At 37.7% G+C, this 17,539-nt stretch overlaps 2 protein-coding genes across 3 annotated transcripts in view; both read left to right on the top strand.

Annotated features, from left to right (window-relative positions):
- The window catches only part of LOC134822799 (protein ABHD13-like), a 948,842-nt gene that overhangs the window by 130,131 nt on the left and 801,172 nt on the right, over nucleotides 1-17,539 (top strand). The window lies entirely within an intron of this gene.
- LOC134822707 (alanine--glyoxylate aminotransferase 2-like) overlaps nucleotides 1-17,539 on the top strand; it is a 43,363-nt gene that overhangs the window by 19,645 nt on the left and 6,179 nt on the right. For both annotated transcript variants that reach the window (XM_063833906.1, XM_063833905.1), the window contains exons 5-10: nucleotides 780-854; nucleotides 2,704-2,797; nucleotides 4,891-5,004; nucleotides 5,776-5,858; nucleotides 6,268-6,362; nucleotides 8,799-8,923. In XM_063833906.1, coding sequence (XP_063689976.1) covers nucleotides 780-854; nucleotides 2,704-2,797; nucleotides 4,891-5,004; nucleotides 5,776-5,858; nucleotides 6,268-6,362; nucleotides 8,799-8,923 — 586 coding nt within the window. The remainder of the gene's footprint in view (nucleotides 1-779; nucleotides 855-2,703; nucleotides 2,798-4,890; nucleotides 5,005-5,775; nucleotides 5,859-6,267; nucleotides 6,363-8,798; nucleotides 8,924-17,539) is intronic.

The following is a 17,539-nucleotide window of genomic DNA, read 5'->3' as shown; positions in this document are numbered from 1 at the left end:
AGGAGTAAATTATATTTATAGGCGGTAGCTTCAACCTATATCAAAAACACTGTTTATTAGTACATTAAGTTGGTTTTCCTCCTTTGCTAAGTTATCGAAACTAAGGCCCCTATTGCTCGACCACAAAATCCAACCTGACAATTGAGTGTTGAGTGTTGACTCATAACTGACTACAATTACCCTTTCTGCGCATTAACTACTGATAACAAAAAAGCTACCGCCGGGTAGATCCCCGAATAGTTAGAATATAAAAGATAAGACTGACCTGTTTGAAGTGGCTATAAAGTGGCTACTATAGTGAGAGAGGGAGTTACACTGAAAATCAGCCTGACAACTAGTATCTGATTAGTAACCTCGCTCCGATAGGTCCCTGACATGTCTGCTCGCGACTCTTTTTGAAGAAGATCTCGGGTTTTTTGGTGATAAAGCCTAGCTGATATCTGGAATGTGAACGGTAAGTTAACGTTAAGGTTGGTAAAACAACGACCAGCATGCAGGTAACACACTAAAAGTACAAGCATGCATGATATGCATAATATGCATTCTTGCATATTGAGCTGAAAAGTGTGGCTATTTGTGGGAGAGCAGTGCACGATTGACGTGGAAATGTGTCAAATATTGGCGCGTTACAGTTTTTTGCATCACACAATAATTCCGATTAATCAAAATGAGATGTCTCGTGCACCGCCTTCTGTCTCTTATAGCAACTTCCAAATGCCCAAAACTGAGGTGTTTGATAAAAATATGTAAATATGTAAGACTAACATTGGCCTCCTTAGATCTGAAGCTACTGAGCTGTCTCTTGAGCTTTGCAGAGTGTGGAACGATGCTACTGACTTTATCTGTGTTGACAGGTGAGGTATTTTCATGAATGTACCACTCATTTTCTGTACCAGTCTCTGTACCAGTTTCAATATTATTAGTCTCTATACTGGTACAGTACTAGTTAGTGTTTTATAAACAATAAGCCGCATTAATCATCAATCATCAATGAGTGTCAAGTAGAAGGTAAAGAGAAAGCATCTTTTGGTTTTTTAGGAATTTTTAAAATTTCATAAAAACAAGATTCGACCATCAAAGGTAAAGCAAAGCTGTTGGATGCAACAAATTATCTTATCCTTCTTGATAAGTTTACAGGAGGCTGTAATCAACACTATTGATTGTAAACCGAGACGGTGCCCGGGTGGTTCTAATGACAAATTTTATTCTTTAAAAATACATGATAAAAATAGTAATAATCCCTCACAAGGGCATTGCACTCTTAATAGGAAAATGCCACGCTGTTATGTGTAGATCAGCACTTTACGACAGAATTTAAACCTCATCTGACAAATATCGCGAAAACTTAAAGTTTTGTATGCTCCAACGGCCAGGATGAATGATTCAACAAACAACATTTTTTATCACGTTGATCGATCTAAGGTAATAAATACCACTTCAGACCATAATCAGGGTGTATGAGGCATTAGCAGTATCAGTGATGCTCGACTACAGTATCAGTTGAGCTGTTTCCCTTGCTGAACTGGAGTAATTAGAAGTAAACCATAGAAAACACCTGCGAATACGACATATCCTTAAGATCCATTGGCGCACTGGTTTGGTCAGTAATCAAGAACTTCATAACCGCTGTGAAATTTTCTGACTGTGTCGATTTCAGCTAAAATGGACCATGTTTGGTCATGTGCTGTGATCTTATAAATATAACCCTGCATTTTCGTTTATAACGTTTACTATGAACTAATTTTAAGAACAGGAAATGTCAGAGAAAACTGATACAAAATTGTCGAAGTAGTTTAATTAATTAGAAGGACTATGTTTGGTCATGTGTGAAGATGTGATCAATTCACCTCTGCTTTCTTTGAAATCTGCTCTAACTGATAAGTTAAAGAACAGGAACTGTCGGAGAGATTTTATGGAAGCTGTCAGACAGAGTTTATGAGATTAGGATTTAGACCTTGAATGAACCATGTTTGGTCATTTATATATCGGATGACTGAACCCCTGCATTCTTAATTCTTATCCCTTAAGTCTGCTATTATGTACCCATATCTTTATAAGCAGGGAGGCAGATATAGATGGAAGTCATCAAAGCAATTATTTAACCTCTGAGGATTTAACTTTGAGATACATCAAAGAACTTAGAGAGTTAAATTTCAAAAGAAATACTCGTAGAGCACTTGATTGTTGGGTACAATTTAGTTAAAACAAAAAAAGGTTGAATCAATATCATTAATTGGGTAGACATAGAACGTCTTCGCAGCGTGGCTAAACTTACATGAGAAATATCGATTACCTCATACAACACGGCAACACCATCACTATTCACGGTAAACCGTAAAATGACCTCCGTAAATTATACTTTCTAGCAACTTCCTCTCTCCACAGACATGTAAATATTCGCCGTTATCATTATTTGATTCGTAAATCCTTAAACGTCAAATTTTGATTGTAAATTGCAAGGATCAGTGATGGAAATTACGGTTTGTTGTCTCTGAAGGGTGATGCAACTCCTAACCACTCCCATATTCTCCTTTATGATTGATACAAGTGAAACCACCATTGGACCTGGAGAGGATTAAAACTATTCCAACCACATTAAATATACTATTTATCTAAAACATCCTCATCAAATGTAATAATAGTGATTTAAAATTAAAATAATTAACTAAATTAACTAAAAATTAATAACACACTCCGTTACAGTGGTTACCACGGACACACGAGGTCCGCTATAACAATTAGCAACTACAAGTTTGGACACCCCAGAGGCATTGGACAACCTGATTTCGTTCAGATGGTGAGAGTTTGACTTATTTCATTTTTATTAAGTTCAGAAATTCATTTTAATAATAGAAACCGAAAAACTGGAATAAAATTATAATTACTGGGTTGGAGCTCATATTTAAAATGCAGAGGTGTCCACTGTCCACTGATCATTAACAATGAGCAAGACAACAGTATAATTTCTAATAATTAGGGTATGCTGAACAATGACAATCGAAAAAAAATGGTAATGAGTTCTTGACTCCCATCATTGCACGAGTAATCCAATTTGTACTAATACGAGGTTTAAATTTTGTGGGTTCGATTAAAAATTTTAAATGGTTGAAGGAAAAAGGAAGCAGTTAAATATTTTATAAAGTTGCAGTTTAACATCAAGATTCTACTACCCTAACTACCAAGCTTATAAACTTTAAACTTTCTGAACGTGCAGCTGCGTAAAAGTAATCCATGTTTGGAAGTTGCATTTGCAGAGATTTTTCCTGTTTCCGCGGACCCAGGTAAAATGTGCTGCAGGTGCTCGACTAGACGGCAATGAGAATTAAATATCATACAATTGAGTCATAAACCTTTAAGATCCGTGATTAATTCAACAAATGGAGGCTTCGTATTTGCAGGGACAATCGGTAGTCAGATGAAATTGCAAATATTTTACATTGCTGGTGATATTCATAACGGTTCAGATATTTTTGAATGTGTTAACGGCAAAACGATGAATGCTTTTTTTTACTGTCGAAGAAAGAAAATCGATGATAGGTTAATATTGGTAATATTCTCGTCTGTTAATATTATCGTAAGGATGTCTGCGTTCAAATATTTGTAATATTTGTAATAACTGATTAAAATAAGATATCTATAAACAAGGTGATATTAATTATTAAGTGAAACTAATGGTTACCTAACTAATGGTAACTAATGGTAACTAATGGTAGTTACCTAACTTGAAGTTTGGTTGTGCACTATTGCACAAAAATGAAGTTGCGTCAAGTAAGATATCTTCAAGCTTGCTGGTCACTTATAGGTGGCTAGTCGTATCGTCCCGTGATTCTTGTCAGTTGTCATAAAATCAGAATTGCGAAGGTGACGACATGGATGAATAAATTTCGTATTCAATCATATCAATATCTTGGAATAAACGACAGTGTTCATTAAACTCCAAAGATAAATTTGAAGACTTCGTAAGCTCCTATAAAATCAACTGTCATTCTCGAGTTTGTCTGTCATGGCTTTAAAATTCTCCATGCTATTGGAAATTATTTCTATCAACCAAAAACAAGTCCTAATAATTGTTCTTATCTAATATGACAACACCTGCATTTTGTTGATGAACTATTTCACAATATACCTGATTCTCAGAAAATACATATTTTTGGAGTGACTTATCAAATATGTCTGATTAAAATGAACTGAGAAGCATTTAAGGAAACCTTACTTCGCTATCATTCGTAAAGTTTGCCTAAAATCCCTGCGTTTCATCAGACAATCAGAGACAAACAAATCAAATCAGTATCGAGAGAATGATAACTGTGGTCTGTGTGCTGCTATTCGAAATAGTTCAAGGGAAAATAAAAACAGAAAAGAGCTGTTGGTGTTAATTTGAACGGTGTTCAAAAATAAAGCTGTACAACTAAAAACTTTAACTACTCCAACTTTCACTTGGCTCCGATCTCTGAATTTTACCAGTCAATCAGAGACAAGAAAATCGAATCAGTATCTACGAGGAAAGAGTTGATCATGCTAATTTGAATTTTGAACGGCGTTCAAAAGTAAAACTGTGCAACTAGAAACTTCCACTTAAACCAAATAACTGTTCGATCAAACGATCACTATTCTTTATCTCATGCAGTCCAGCCCGTTGAATATAAAACAGGCAAATTATCCTATTTATTCTTTCTGTCTTAGATAGATGAATTAACCGACTAATTCAGCTGTTTGGAATGAATAATTGATGTTTGATCAATGAATTATTAAAATTAAATATAAACAAGATCTAAACCCAGCAAATTAAATAAAAATATTTAAATAATCCCAAGGCCAAACATTTATTTAATCCCAAATACCTAGATAATCCCAAATACCTAAATAATCCCAAATACCACCTCATTTCAGATGGATCTACCAGACACGTACAGAGGACAACACCGTGACGTGCACACAGCAGGGGAGAAGTACGGAGCACAAGCTGAACTCTTAGTTCAAAATATCAATAACAGAGGCGCCAAGGTCAGTTATAACTTATAGTACTGTGGTTAGAATTAGAGTTAGACATTAAACAGCAGCTTGGTTAGGTGATGGTAGCTGATCTTTTGGCGACACACGTCGGCTGTTTGACTCTTTCAGATACTTGTTGCTAGTTAATTAGCAATTACTCAATCAAAACCTGGTCATGTCAATGTGAGTACGACAATTATCTTCGAGCTGATATTATTAAAATATTAAACACGCTCTTGTTAGCTCTTTCTAGTAGCAACTTAATAATTAACTTAAGTAACTTAGTAATAAACCTACATATAATAACAATCTTGCCGACCCAGGTCCCAGTAATTTTCATAGTGAAAGGAGTATATAAATTTAAAATTATAGTTTACAAAATTAAAAGATAAATAAACAGTATACTTGAGATATTGAATTTCTGACCATTCTGGAGTCTGGACTCTGGACATTAATGGTTGCCGGTTGGCGATAACGGTAAGAGGTTTATTGGAAAATTCCATTTGTTTTTACCGTATCATCGCAATCGCAGACCATCGACCATATAACCGGCAACGGCTTTTTGGTCGACTTATCCACAGTCCACACCAAAACCTTACAACTAAGTTGAAGAGGTAAGTTCCGGCTTATTTAAATAGTATTTTATAAATCGATTATATCAGTGACAATCTGGCATAACACGTAATTCAGGGGAAAGGGTGCTAGCATCGTCCACGAAGGGCTAATTTGTTAAATTGCATAATATATTGCAATGAACAAAATAATGGACTTGAAACCTTTCAGGTTGCTGGATTCATCGGGGAATCCGCCATAAGTTGCGGTGGGCAAATAATGTTACCCCCCAACTATCTTAAAACAGTTTACAAGTAAGTAAAAGGGGTGAAACATCAAGATTTAGTATAAGTAGTACTTAGTATAAGTACTCCGTTAAAATACCCCAATTGTCCGCCCGGTTGTGTCCTCCGCCCTCGAGTCATATACCCGGTCATATGGTTTGACGCTTAATTTCAAACGCGTAAAATAATCTATCAGAATTATAAAGCGTGGTGCGTTTAATTTCACCAAGTTAAGAAAATGGATAAGTTCAGTATATCTGCATATTTGTGCGAAAATGCTTATAAACAAAATAGTGTAAAAATAGAACTCGTACTAGCACCTTACTAAATTTAGTAAACCACACAATTATTTCGGAGTAAACTCCGCAATAATTATGTGTGGTCATTAACAATATTTAAAAAACAATGATACGATAACATAAACAATCCGTCTTTTCAGAGCAGTCCACAAAGCAGGGGGACTGTGTATTGCTGACGAGGTACAGGTCGGGTTTGGACGATGCGGTACTGGCATGTGGGTCTTTGAAAAGCAAGGTAACAATTGTAAAGTCCATTTCTTGTGATTCTTCGGAAATAAATAAATTCTTCGGAAATAAATAAAACTGCAAAGTATGTAATATGTCCTGCCAGAATTGAAGTGAGCCTCACCGATCAAACTTCACACATATAAATATAATGAGTCAGACAAGACCAGGATCAACGTTGCGAGAATCTAAACGGTTAACAAACCTCTGTCTGACACATATATAATCGCGGCTATAATTACTGACACCACATGAATATATGTTGTCAGACATAATTTGGTATTATGTGACGCGAACTGACAAAATTCTCATAACCGAAAACCAAATTATTAAGATATAGTTAACTTGCGCACTGACTGAATTATACTGCAATACAGCGAGTTTCCCTGATGCTCTAATGGATACCGGGAGGATATTGGAATTGAACATGACCCTTTGATTATCTCCTGAGCTTGGGTCGACAGTTTAGTTGAACTTGATGGTATTTCAGGGACTGAGCGGTTTTACAGCAGACAGCTCGAACCGAATAACATTAGGTTAATTCCATAAAAAATTCTGCACAATTGTAAAAGGTTTAACGAGCCACCTGTTCATTCTCCTAGGTTATGCGAGGCATTTACTCGTAAAAATTGGTGCCGTGAAATCAATCTGACTTATTTCTCCGTCGAATGATTAAAACTCGTAAAATTTAACGCCTTAAGGGGGCTGGGGGTCTTCATCAAAATTCTCTCGATATTGATTTTATAGTTTCTTCTGATAGAGGGGAGTGATATCTATCAGCATTCAGCTGTTTTTGGTCCCATGTAAAATATTATATTGTTGCTAGCCGAAATTGTCGCCGGTCAAAGGTCAGCGCTTATGTGTAATTGTATTGCGCGAGTCTAAAAATCGAGTCTAATAAAATCTGTCTTCTACATTTTTTTAGCAATCACCCTGAAACTAGTTTCAGGATTTATCTGGGGACCCCAGGCTATATATATAAGGTTCATAAACATATAGAGATTCGGCGGAATGACAGGCTTGAAAATCGAATAAAAAAGTGTCTGAGGCCTATTAGTATTTCAAAATTTCAGGGTGATTGCTAAAAAAATGTAGGAGAAGATAGATTAAATTTTTAGACTCGATTTTTAGACTCGTACAATACAATTAAACATAAGCGCTGACCTTTGACCGGCGATAATTTCGACTAGCAACTGCAATATTTTTCCATGGGACCAAAAGTAGCTGATAGATATCACTCCTCTCTATCAGAAACAGTTATAAAGTCAATTTCGAGAGATTTTTGATGAATACCCCCGGCCCCCTTAAGATCCACTTTTAGAAAATGACAGTATGACGTGACTCTGACCGCTGACGGAGAACCCAAAACCCTGAACCCGCCCTAATCCAAGCATCTGCCAAAATCCTTGCCCTAACTTGAAATTTTAACTACTTCTTCACTCGTCAGAGAAGAATTTTAAACCTATGTCATCTGGAGTGATACTAAAACAGCGTTCAGAAATATGGTGATCCGAGCTGATTTCAACTTCCGAAAAATCCCGACATTGAAGTGTAGAGTGATTAAGTGGCAAGTGCAATCTGAATCAGCTCGTAATCAGATTAGAATGATTAAAGGCTAGAGCTGAGACGCTTTAAGCCCACACCTCTCCAAAAACAATGTTTCTAATTCACTGATAGTAATATAAACTTTATTATAGCTAGAGCCGTGATATGGCTCACTGTTCTGCCTCTTTTGATGGATTATATCTCACAGGTGTGGTGCCGGATATTGATGGATTATATCTCACAGGCGTGGTGCCGGATATTGTTACCATTATATCTCACAAGGTGTGGTGCCGGATATTGATGGATTATATCTCACAGGTGTGGTGCCGGATATTGTTACTTATATCTGACAGGTGTGGTGCCGGATATTGTTATTATATCTCACAGGTGTGGTGCCGGATATTGTTAATTATATCTCACAGGTGTGGTGCCGGATATTGATGGATTATATTTCACAGGTGTGGTGCCGGATATTGTTACCATTATATCTCACAGGTGTGGTGCCTGGATATTGTTACCATTATATCTCACAGGTGTGGTGCCGGATATTGTTACCATTATATCTCACAGGTGTGGTGCCGGATATTGTTACCATTATATCTCACAGGTGTGGTGCCGGATATTGTTACCATTATATCTCACAGGTGTGGTGCAGGATATTGTTACCATTATATCTCACAGGTGTGGTGCCGGATATTGATGGATTATATCTCACAGGTGTGGTGCCGGATATTGTTACCATTATATCTCACAGGTGTGGTGCCGGATATTGTTACCATTATATCTCACAGGTGTGGTGCTGGATATTGTTACCATTATATCTCACAGGTGTGGTGCAGGATATTGTTACCATTATATCTCACAGGTGTGGTGCCGGATATTGATGGATTATATCTCACAGGTGTGGTGCCGGATATTGTTACCATTGGTAAACCCATGGGCAACGGTCACCCAATAGCAGGCGTGGTTACAACCAGGGAGATCGCAGAGAGGTACCGCCAGAATAGACCAGAATACTTTAACACGGTTTGTCAGGATTTAAAATTTAGATTTTAAAGCAAGCACACCTTGGCCACGAAATACGTCAATGACAATAGAAAAAGTAATTGGAGGCTCCGCCGGCCGCCCCCACTATCTATAATAACCTCGCAACGTGTCTAAAAGAATAATAGATGGATTATGATGAGTATAAGTTAGAAGATCCTTATTCCTTAAGTGCCAGATTATTTGTAATCCAGGAGAGGGGCTGCTTTTCCGGATAATTCACGATTGTCTGGTGAAATAAATGAGCTGCAAACTGATAGATCCTTGAAAACCCACAATTATATCGACAACATCTGCCTTTACTGGGCGGCGCTCAACCTGTCATTCCGCCAAATCTCTATGATTATGAACATAATTATAATAGCCTGGAGTCCCCAGGTAACATCTGCCTATAAGATAATTAGAGATAATTATAATATTGCTCTACCAGTACAATAGTACAATATATCGTAGAAAATTAAAATAAGAAAATTAGAAATTAGAAAAAAAGTATAATATCGTAGCTGGGCGAGGAACAATTATTTAGACATAAACTGAGAGTGAGATGAATCGATATTTAGCGGTGTCTCTCTTTTGTGATACATAATAGGAGGCTGGGTTTCGTGGCTCTCCGGAATTCGAATATCAACTAGGCCATCTTACCAATCAAACTAAGTGTTTTAATACTTTCAACACTACTATATAACAAATAATTTTAGGCATGGCTACCGATGAGTAATCCGTTGGAGTAAAGTCTGCCGGTGTCCTGGGTGTGATGGATCTGAGTTAGATGGCAGGTTGTGGAGGTGGTAATCGTTTCTTCCTATTGCCCTGGTAGTCTTGTACTACCAGGGCTCCTGCGGTCTGGTACGAGATCCAGATTGCTAGGGTTTACAACGGTGCCACTGAAACATCCTGCTGTTGATCTCTTATCCGGATCACCCAGTCTCCTCCCGATCCTCCCACACTTCACAACAAGATGCCAACACTGCCCGCCAACTTCCTCGCCTTACTGCAAAACTTATCTCTTGAAGTAAAGCAACACATGCATACCCTCCTTACTCAGAGTATCCTGGACAGTCTGAAAGAGAAAAAGCTTGCTTCTAAAATAGAACGTATAGATGAAAAGAAGAAGGAAAAGAAAACGAAGAAGGAAACTACTGTTCAAAATGTCTCGTATAGCCCACATGCGCTCGTAGAGCACGTTCCAGTCCTCCCTGGAATGGATGAAAATCTATTCAAGAAAATCACAGAAGAATTAGATTCAATGAATCTTGAAGGCAAATCTAAAAAAGTCCACACCCTATGGCTAAGCCCTTCATCAGAAGACTACTGCTTTGGTAACATAGTTAACAAGCCACATCCCATCAACAACTTCCCTAGCATCTTTAAGTTGATGGGACTTATTAATGACCTCCCCTCCACCACCAACAACATGGATGCTTGCCTTGTTACTAGGTACGACACTCAGCAAGCTAAGTTAAGCCTCCATAAAGACGATGAAGACCTAATAATATCACAGTCTAGCTCCATTTGCACTTACTCAATAGGGGCTCCGCGGTCACTTGAGTTTGTGCTCGATACAACCCAAGTAGAACAACGCACAACTAGGGCCTCTAGGTCAAGGCCAGCCCAAGAGTTGATTAACGCAGACTTCACCCTTCCTGCCACCAATGGCACACTGAACATCATGAAGCCTGGTGCACAGCAAGTCATGAGGCACAGGATTGCCCCAGGAGTTGCACCTTCTGACAATGAAATTTGTTGGAGGTATAGTCTCTCCTTCAGAAAGTTAACCACACCTTCCTCTTCCCCTTCATCTCCTATTCTTCCCTCTCCTACATCCGACAGTCCTAATAAAGTATCCCCAAAAGCTCCCATCACAGACTCTCAAAAACACCAGAAGTCTATTATCCTCATTGCTGGTGACTCCTTTGCTGCCCGATTGGACGCTGATCGCCTCAGTAGAGGTAAAGAAACTGTCACCAACATAGCTAAGGGTGGGCTTAAGATCTCAGCTATACAGAAATCTATTGAGGCCTTTCATACAAAGAACCCTCTTGTGCAGGTAAAGAAACTGTTCTTAAGCTTTGGTGCCAACGACATCCGGTACTGTACCCAGGGTGTCAATCATCTCAAGACCCCTGTGAGTGACCTTATGAAGACAGCAAAAAAACTTTATCCAAATGCACGTGTTTTTGTACAAGCTATTCCACCAGTCCACCCCAACGGACAAGATAAAATCCCTGGCAATGTTTGTGCTATGAATAATTTGATCTTTGATCGCTGCTCTAGGCATAAACTGTTTTACCTTGATGTTTTTTGGGCTTTCTTAGACCGCTATGGAAACAGAAACGAGAGATTATTTCCTAAATGTGACAACAGGGGCTTTTATGATATTCATCCCAGCCCCAAGGCTGGGATGCCAGTGTTGGCAAAGTTCTATCTCAGAATCATACACTCAAAGAGGTTTAATCCATTGGGATACTGATGTGGTAATTCAATTCAATATTTAAATTTTTCATTGTCTGCATCAGTATCCTATTGGATCTGATCATTTGGATGTTATTTATATGTATTCAAACGAAGTGATAGCATAATGTATGTTACTTCATATTATAGCACAATACCTGACAAAACACAACGGCGAGACACAATTCTGTCAATAATATACTTTAAAGTTTTATGGGAATATCGGCTCAACAACACCGTGTTGCAACTGGTATGTTTTCTAGGTATGTTATCATCAGTAAAAGTAATAGAGGTAACGGGGAAAATTTGTTGTCCTGTCTTCTGTCTCGTCATATGTTATGTGCTCTATTGGGTATATTTTATTTTTATGTTATTTTGTATATATTTTCTTTGACTATCGATGCTAATATACTCCCTGGTGCTCCCCTACAACCTAAAATACACTCTGTACCATGTTTGAGGTCATCCATAAATCTTTACTTTATGGTAATATTTTGTACCATTTTTCTCAGACACTTTAAACTTGTGTATAGGGGGGAGGGGGGCATTGGGACAGCCTTAGCTGCAATTTCTGTAAAATTGCTATCTACCACAAAAACCAAACTGTCACCTACCATGTCACCGGAACAGACTGTTAAGTTACTTTTCAGTATAACCAGCAGCTGGCTTGGGGTCATGTCTAGGTGTGGTCTGGTTTTTCTATCTCTCCTTAATATTTCCCTGATAGTAATTTGTAATTGTTCCTTACTGAACCCTGGACCAAATTTATCCGTTGTTTACAATAATGTCCATGGTTTCCTAAATACACGCGATTTAGCATCAGGAACACCACCACTAAATATGACCAAGATACATGAATTCCATGGTTATATCTACAAACATAAGCCTCACATCATTATTCTAAACGAGACATGGCTGAAAAATTCCATTCTCAGTAATGAGGTGCTCCCTGACAAATACAAAGTATTTAGGCTTGACCGATCCTTAAGATCGCATCCAGTGGATGCAACCCAGCCCAAGAAATTCAGAAAAAACGGTGGTGGTGTTCTGATTGCCCATAGAACAGACATTGATATCTCGAGTCTAAAGTTCTCTAAAGTTAGTGTTCAAGCTGAATTATTATCCATCATAATTAAGACTCAGTGTGGAAGAAACTTTTGTATATCAACATTTTATAGAGTAGGAACGCTTGGCTTAGATAATTTTGAATCTTTCAAGAAACATTTTGTTACTTTAGCATCTGCCAGAAAATTGCAAAGGCACATTCTGGTAGGTGACTTTAATTTGGCTTCGATTTCCTGGCCAGATGGTCAGTCATCTTGCCAGCTACATTCTAGCTTTGTAAATTTTCTCACTGATGACCTCGGACATACACAACTTATTAGCTCCCCTACTCACAAGTCAGGCAACACCTTAGATCTTGTGTTCACTAACATTCAAAACCTTATTAAGAATGTTAAAGTTTTAGATCAAAACGAAATGTGTATGTCCGACCACTTTTGTATCACATTTGACATTGATATTAAGACCAAGTATATTAAGCAGCCTAAAAGAAAGATCTTTAATTATAGTAAAGGTAATTTTAGGGGCCTGAATTCTGAGTTATTTAGCATCGATTGGGATAGTATATTTGAGTGTAATGATCCTTATCTTGCCTGGAGTCGATTCAGAGGAGTTCTCGGTGCAGCCTGTGACCGATGGATCCCTAAAAAGACCATTAAGTCTCAGTTCCAGCCCCCATGGTACGACTCCGAATGTGATCGTCTCCTACGAAATAAGGAGAAATGGAGAATAAGGCATAAGGGGAGCAACTCTGAGTCTCATAAACAAAAGTTTCGTGCATTTCGCACAAAATTTAAAAATTTGATGGACGAAAGAATGAGACTCAGTGTTGAGGATGACTCCGATGATGCTCTTATCTCCAAGAAATTCTGGACCTACGTTAAATCTAAATCAAAGTCAACCAGGATCCCTGAAACTGTCAAATATCATAATCGCTTTCGAAACAATCCATCTGATCAAGCTGCCCTTTTTAACGAATATTTTTATGAGCAGTTTTCTCAAGAGAGCGATTATGGCATTGACATAGATTTTCGTGATGATTGTTTTTCAAGTCTTGTGTTTAGTAGAGAAGATGTTCTGTTGATTCTTAAAAAGTTAAATCCTAACAAGGCCCCTGGCCCTGATGGGATTCATGGGAGAGTCCTCAAAAACTGTGCCCAAAGCCTTGCATACCCACTTAGTGTTTTATTTAACCTGTCTTGCTCGAGCGGATGCATACCCCCTGATTGGAAGCTGGCACTTGTAGTACCAGTGCACAAAAAGGGCGATAAGTCTTCGGTTGAGAACTACAGGCCTATCTCGTTAACATCTCTTGTAATGAAAGTTTTTGAAAGGTGCATAAAGACTGCATTATACGCTGCGTGTTCTGATCTGTTGGATGACCGACAACACGGTTTTGTTAATGAACGTTCATGCACAACCCAAATGATACCTTTCACGGACAATCTTGCACTTGCATTGAATAACAGGTCCAGGACTGATATAATATATTTTGATTTTGCGAAAGCCTTTGATAGCGTTTCGCATGACCTCATTTTAAATAAATTAAAGAATATTTTTAATGTCGATGGACTAATGCTTAAATTTATTAAGTCCTATCTTGAGGGGCGACAACAACAAGTAGTGATAGGAGGCCAAACGTCTTCTTCTCTACCAGTTCGGTCTGGTGTCCCTCAAGGTTCTATACTTGGCCCTTTATTGTTTGTAATATTTATAAATGACATGTTCTCCTGTGTCTCTGAAGGCACCAATATCGCCCTTTATGCAGATGACACTAAAATTTGGAGGGAGATTCTTGGTTACCCTGACCATCACATAATCCAAAATGACATCAATAGATTATATGATTGGTCAGTGAGAAATCGAATGAAGTTCCACCCACAAAAGTGCAAAGCCCTCTCTGTGTCCCTGCAAAGAAACGTGCTGGATAACTTGCCATTCAATACCTTCTTTTATAAACTTTCTGGAAGTGATATTGACTTTGTGCCCTCTCAGTCAGATTTAGGAGTTGCAATAAACTCCAGGTTTAATTGGGGTGCACAATGTAAAGCGCTTGTTTCCAAAGCTACATCTAGACTTGGACTACTTAAGAGAACATGTCATTTCACTACTGATAAAAGGCAGAAAAGATCGTTCTATTTAGCGTTAATTAGGTCTATATTTGAACATTGTTCTGTCATATGGTCCCCTCAATCTGCAACTCATCTTCAACAGTTTGTTGCTATCCAAAAGAGGGCTATTAAATGGATCAATGGTGAACCTTACTCCAGTTATAATGACGATAAACTTGCTACAGAGCAAAAGAAACTAAATATTCTCCCTGTTAAACAGAAGTTTATTTATAACGATCTTATGACCTTCTATAAAATAGTGAATAGCATAATTCCAGTTTCGCTCCCTACATATATAGTCCTATGCCGTCCAGAGGGCACCCGATACACTAGTACTCCAGTAGCAGGGAATAGTTGAGTGTGCACTTCGATGTACACGATTTCTGACAACACAGGGTTGTTTGTTAGATCATTCTTAACCAAAATCGTTTAGGTACGCAATTTGTGTCGCTAGACATAACCCTACAGGGCAAATTTTCTAAATTACCCTCAGTCGCGTATACGGGATTTTTGTATTTCAGCTCCTAAAGGTCATAGAGACTTGAATTTTAGCTTAAAATTACCGCAATGGCCACATTTATATACAAGTTATGAAGCAACATAAGGTCTCCAGTGCTTCGTTTTATAGATATTGACAAAAAACTGGTTTTTTTTTCTCAGCGAACCAAAAATGGCACTGAATTTTGATAACTTGGACTAGGAAAGTCGTAGAGACTTGAATTTTAGCTTAAAATGACCGCAAACATCATATTTATATACAACTTATAAAGCAATATAAGCCCTTTAATGCTTATTTGTTGAGATATTGACAAAAATCAGTCATTTTGGCTACACGTGTGAGGAAAAATACCAAATTGGGCAACTACTTTGGTATTTTGACACACCCCACAACACTTACCATCATCCTTGATTACACATCTTGATTCCACTGGCATCCTCCCACAGGACTGCCATACCCCAGAGGTAGGCAAAGCATTCTTATGCTATCCTCTCGTGGGCCAACCAGGCCCAGCCTCTCTAAAAAATAAATACAAAATTTAAAAAAGAAAACTACTTTGGTCTTTTTTTGACAATTTTTGTGCTCAAGTTATTAAAATGTGCTTTGCAGTTGTAGATCGGATGTTTTCTTCCAATATGGGTTTCGGTATAAATCCGGAAGCACCCGGTTCATGGGTGATAGGGGTTAAAAACCCTGAAATGTCAGGCGATGGGCGAGACAATTGTCTGAATTTGGTTATAAAATCGCTCTTTGCTAGGGTTTGCTTTTTTCCGCTATATCGATCCGCGTTCTAACTACTGATCATCCCCCTCTACATCATTGATCATTCTCTTTTAGATACATGATTTCTATAAGTTCTTGAAGGTACATCCGGCATGATGTAAAGTCTATATCAAAGCATTTTAATGTGGTCTTAACAAGTTGCAAGATATTCAAGTTCACTAATAAAACAGAGATTGTAGGATATCCTTCTTTTACATATTGAGTAATTGTGGGATTTTTGAGGGGGAGGCTATAAAATGGCCAAATATAATTTAAACGTAAACGACCCAATAATAATATTAAAAGTAGAATGAAACTACTTAAAACTTATACAGATTTATGGTATCCTGTTGCAAGACGCTTGCTCCTGATTTTTAGCAACAATATCGACTGACCCCACAACGTTGTAATATAATTGTGGGTAGGCAATCACTTGATCTATAAGTTTTGAACGGTAGTTTGTAAAAATAATTATTTCCAAGGTAATACTAACTTTCAAAGGTACATCTTAAGTTATCATCAAATTATTCGGGTTGACAGTTCTCTTTAGTGTTTACGTTCAGGTGGTTCATAAAGGTTTGGAGGCTGCAGTTGTAAATGACTCGAACTCCAAATTCTACTGTCTGGAGCTTGCAAGCCCATCCGTTGGCTTCTATCTCTTCTGTCAGCTGCTGATATCTCCTTATCTTATTTTCTCTTGATCAGCAAAGTTCTCCTCATTCAGATGCACCTTCTTCGCTTTATCTAAATAGATCACTACATCTGGTCTCAATAGTATTATCCTAATGTAATGTCTAACAATAACGTTTATAAGCGCTACAATTTCGAACTAGCGGACCATATTCGGAAGAGAAATTTGGGACAGTTTTTTGCTTGGAAATGCTGATTTAATCGAATTGTAACCACAAAAATGACTCCCAATAATAGTCTTATGGAAAGTGTGAATAAATATTAAATATTAAAAATAATACAGGTTTGACTATGAAGTTTCATCAATAATCACGTAAAGAATAATAGATAACCTACAATCTTTGTTTGGTAAACCAATTTGGTATATTTCCTCACATGTGTAGCCAAAATTACTCAATATGTAAAAGAAGGATATCCTACAATCTCTGTTTTATTAGTGAACTTAAATATCTTGCAACTTGTTAAGACCACATTAAAATGCTTTGATATAGACTTTACATCATGCCGGATGTACCTTCAAGAACTTATAGAAATCATGTATCTAAAAGAGAATGATCAATGATGTAGAGGGGGATGATCAGTAGTTAGAAAGCGGATCGATGTAGCGGAAAAAAGCAAACCCTAGCAAAGAGTGATTTTATAACCAAATTCAGACAATTGTCTCGCCCATCGCCTGACATTTCAGGGTTTTTAACCCCTATCACCCATGAACCGGGTGCTTCCGGATTTATACCGAAACCCATATTGGAAGAAAACATCCGATCTACAACTGCAAAGCACATTTTAATAACTTGAGCACAAAACTTGTAAAAAAAAAGACCGAAGTAGTTGCCCAATTTGGTATTTTTCCTCACACATGTAGCCAAAATGACTGATTTTTGTCAATATCTCAACAAATAAGCATTAAAGGGCACCTCTGTATTATCTAAATTTGACAATAAACGTGACATGACCACCGACAATTTGACTCCACAACAACGTACCGCTCTTAAATCTTTAAAATCTAAGAAATCTGAATTGAAA

Source organism: Bolinopsis microptera, chromosome 11 (assembly GCF_026151205.1).
Source record: "Bolinopsis microptera isolate Bmic1 chromosome 11, MBARI_Bmic_1.0, whole genome shotgun sequence".
NCBI lineage: Eukaryota > Metazoa > Ctenophora > Tentaculata > Lobata > Bolinopsidae > Bolinopsis > Bolinopsis microptera.
The sequence above is the reverse complement of the archived record's forward strand: the minus strand, read 5'-3'. Positions and strand labels throughout refer to the sequence as shown.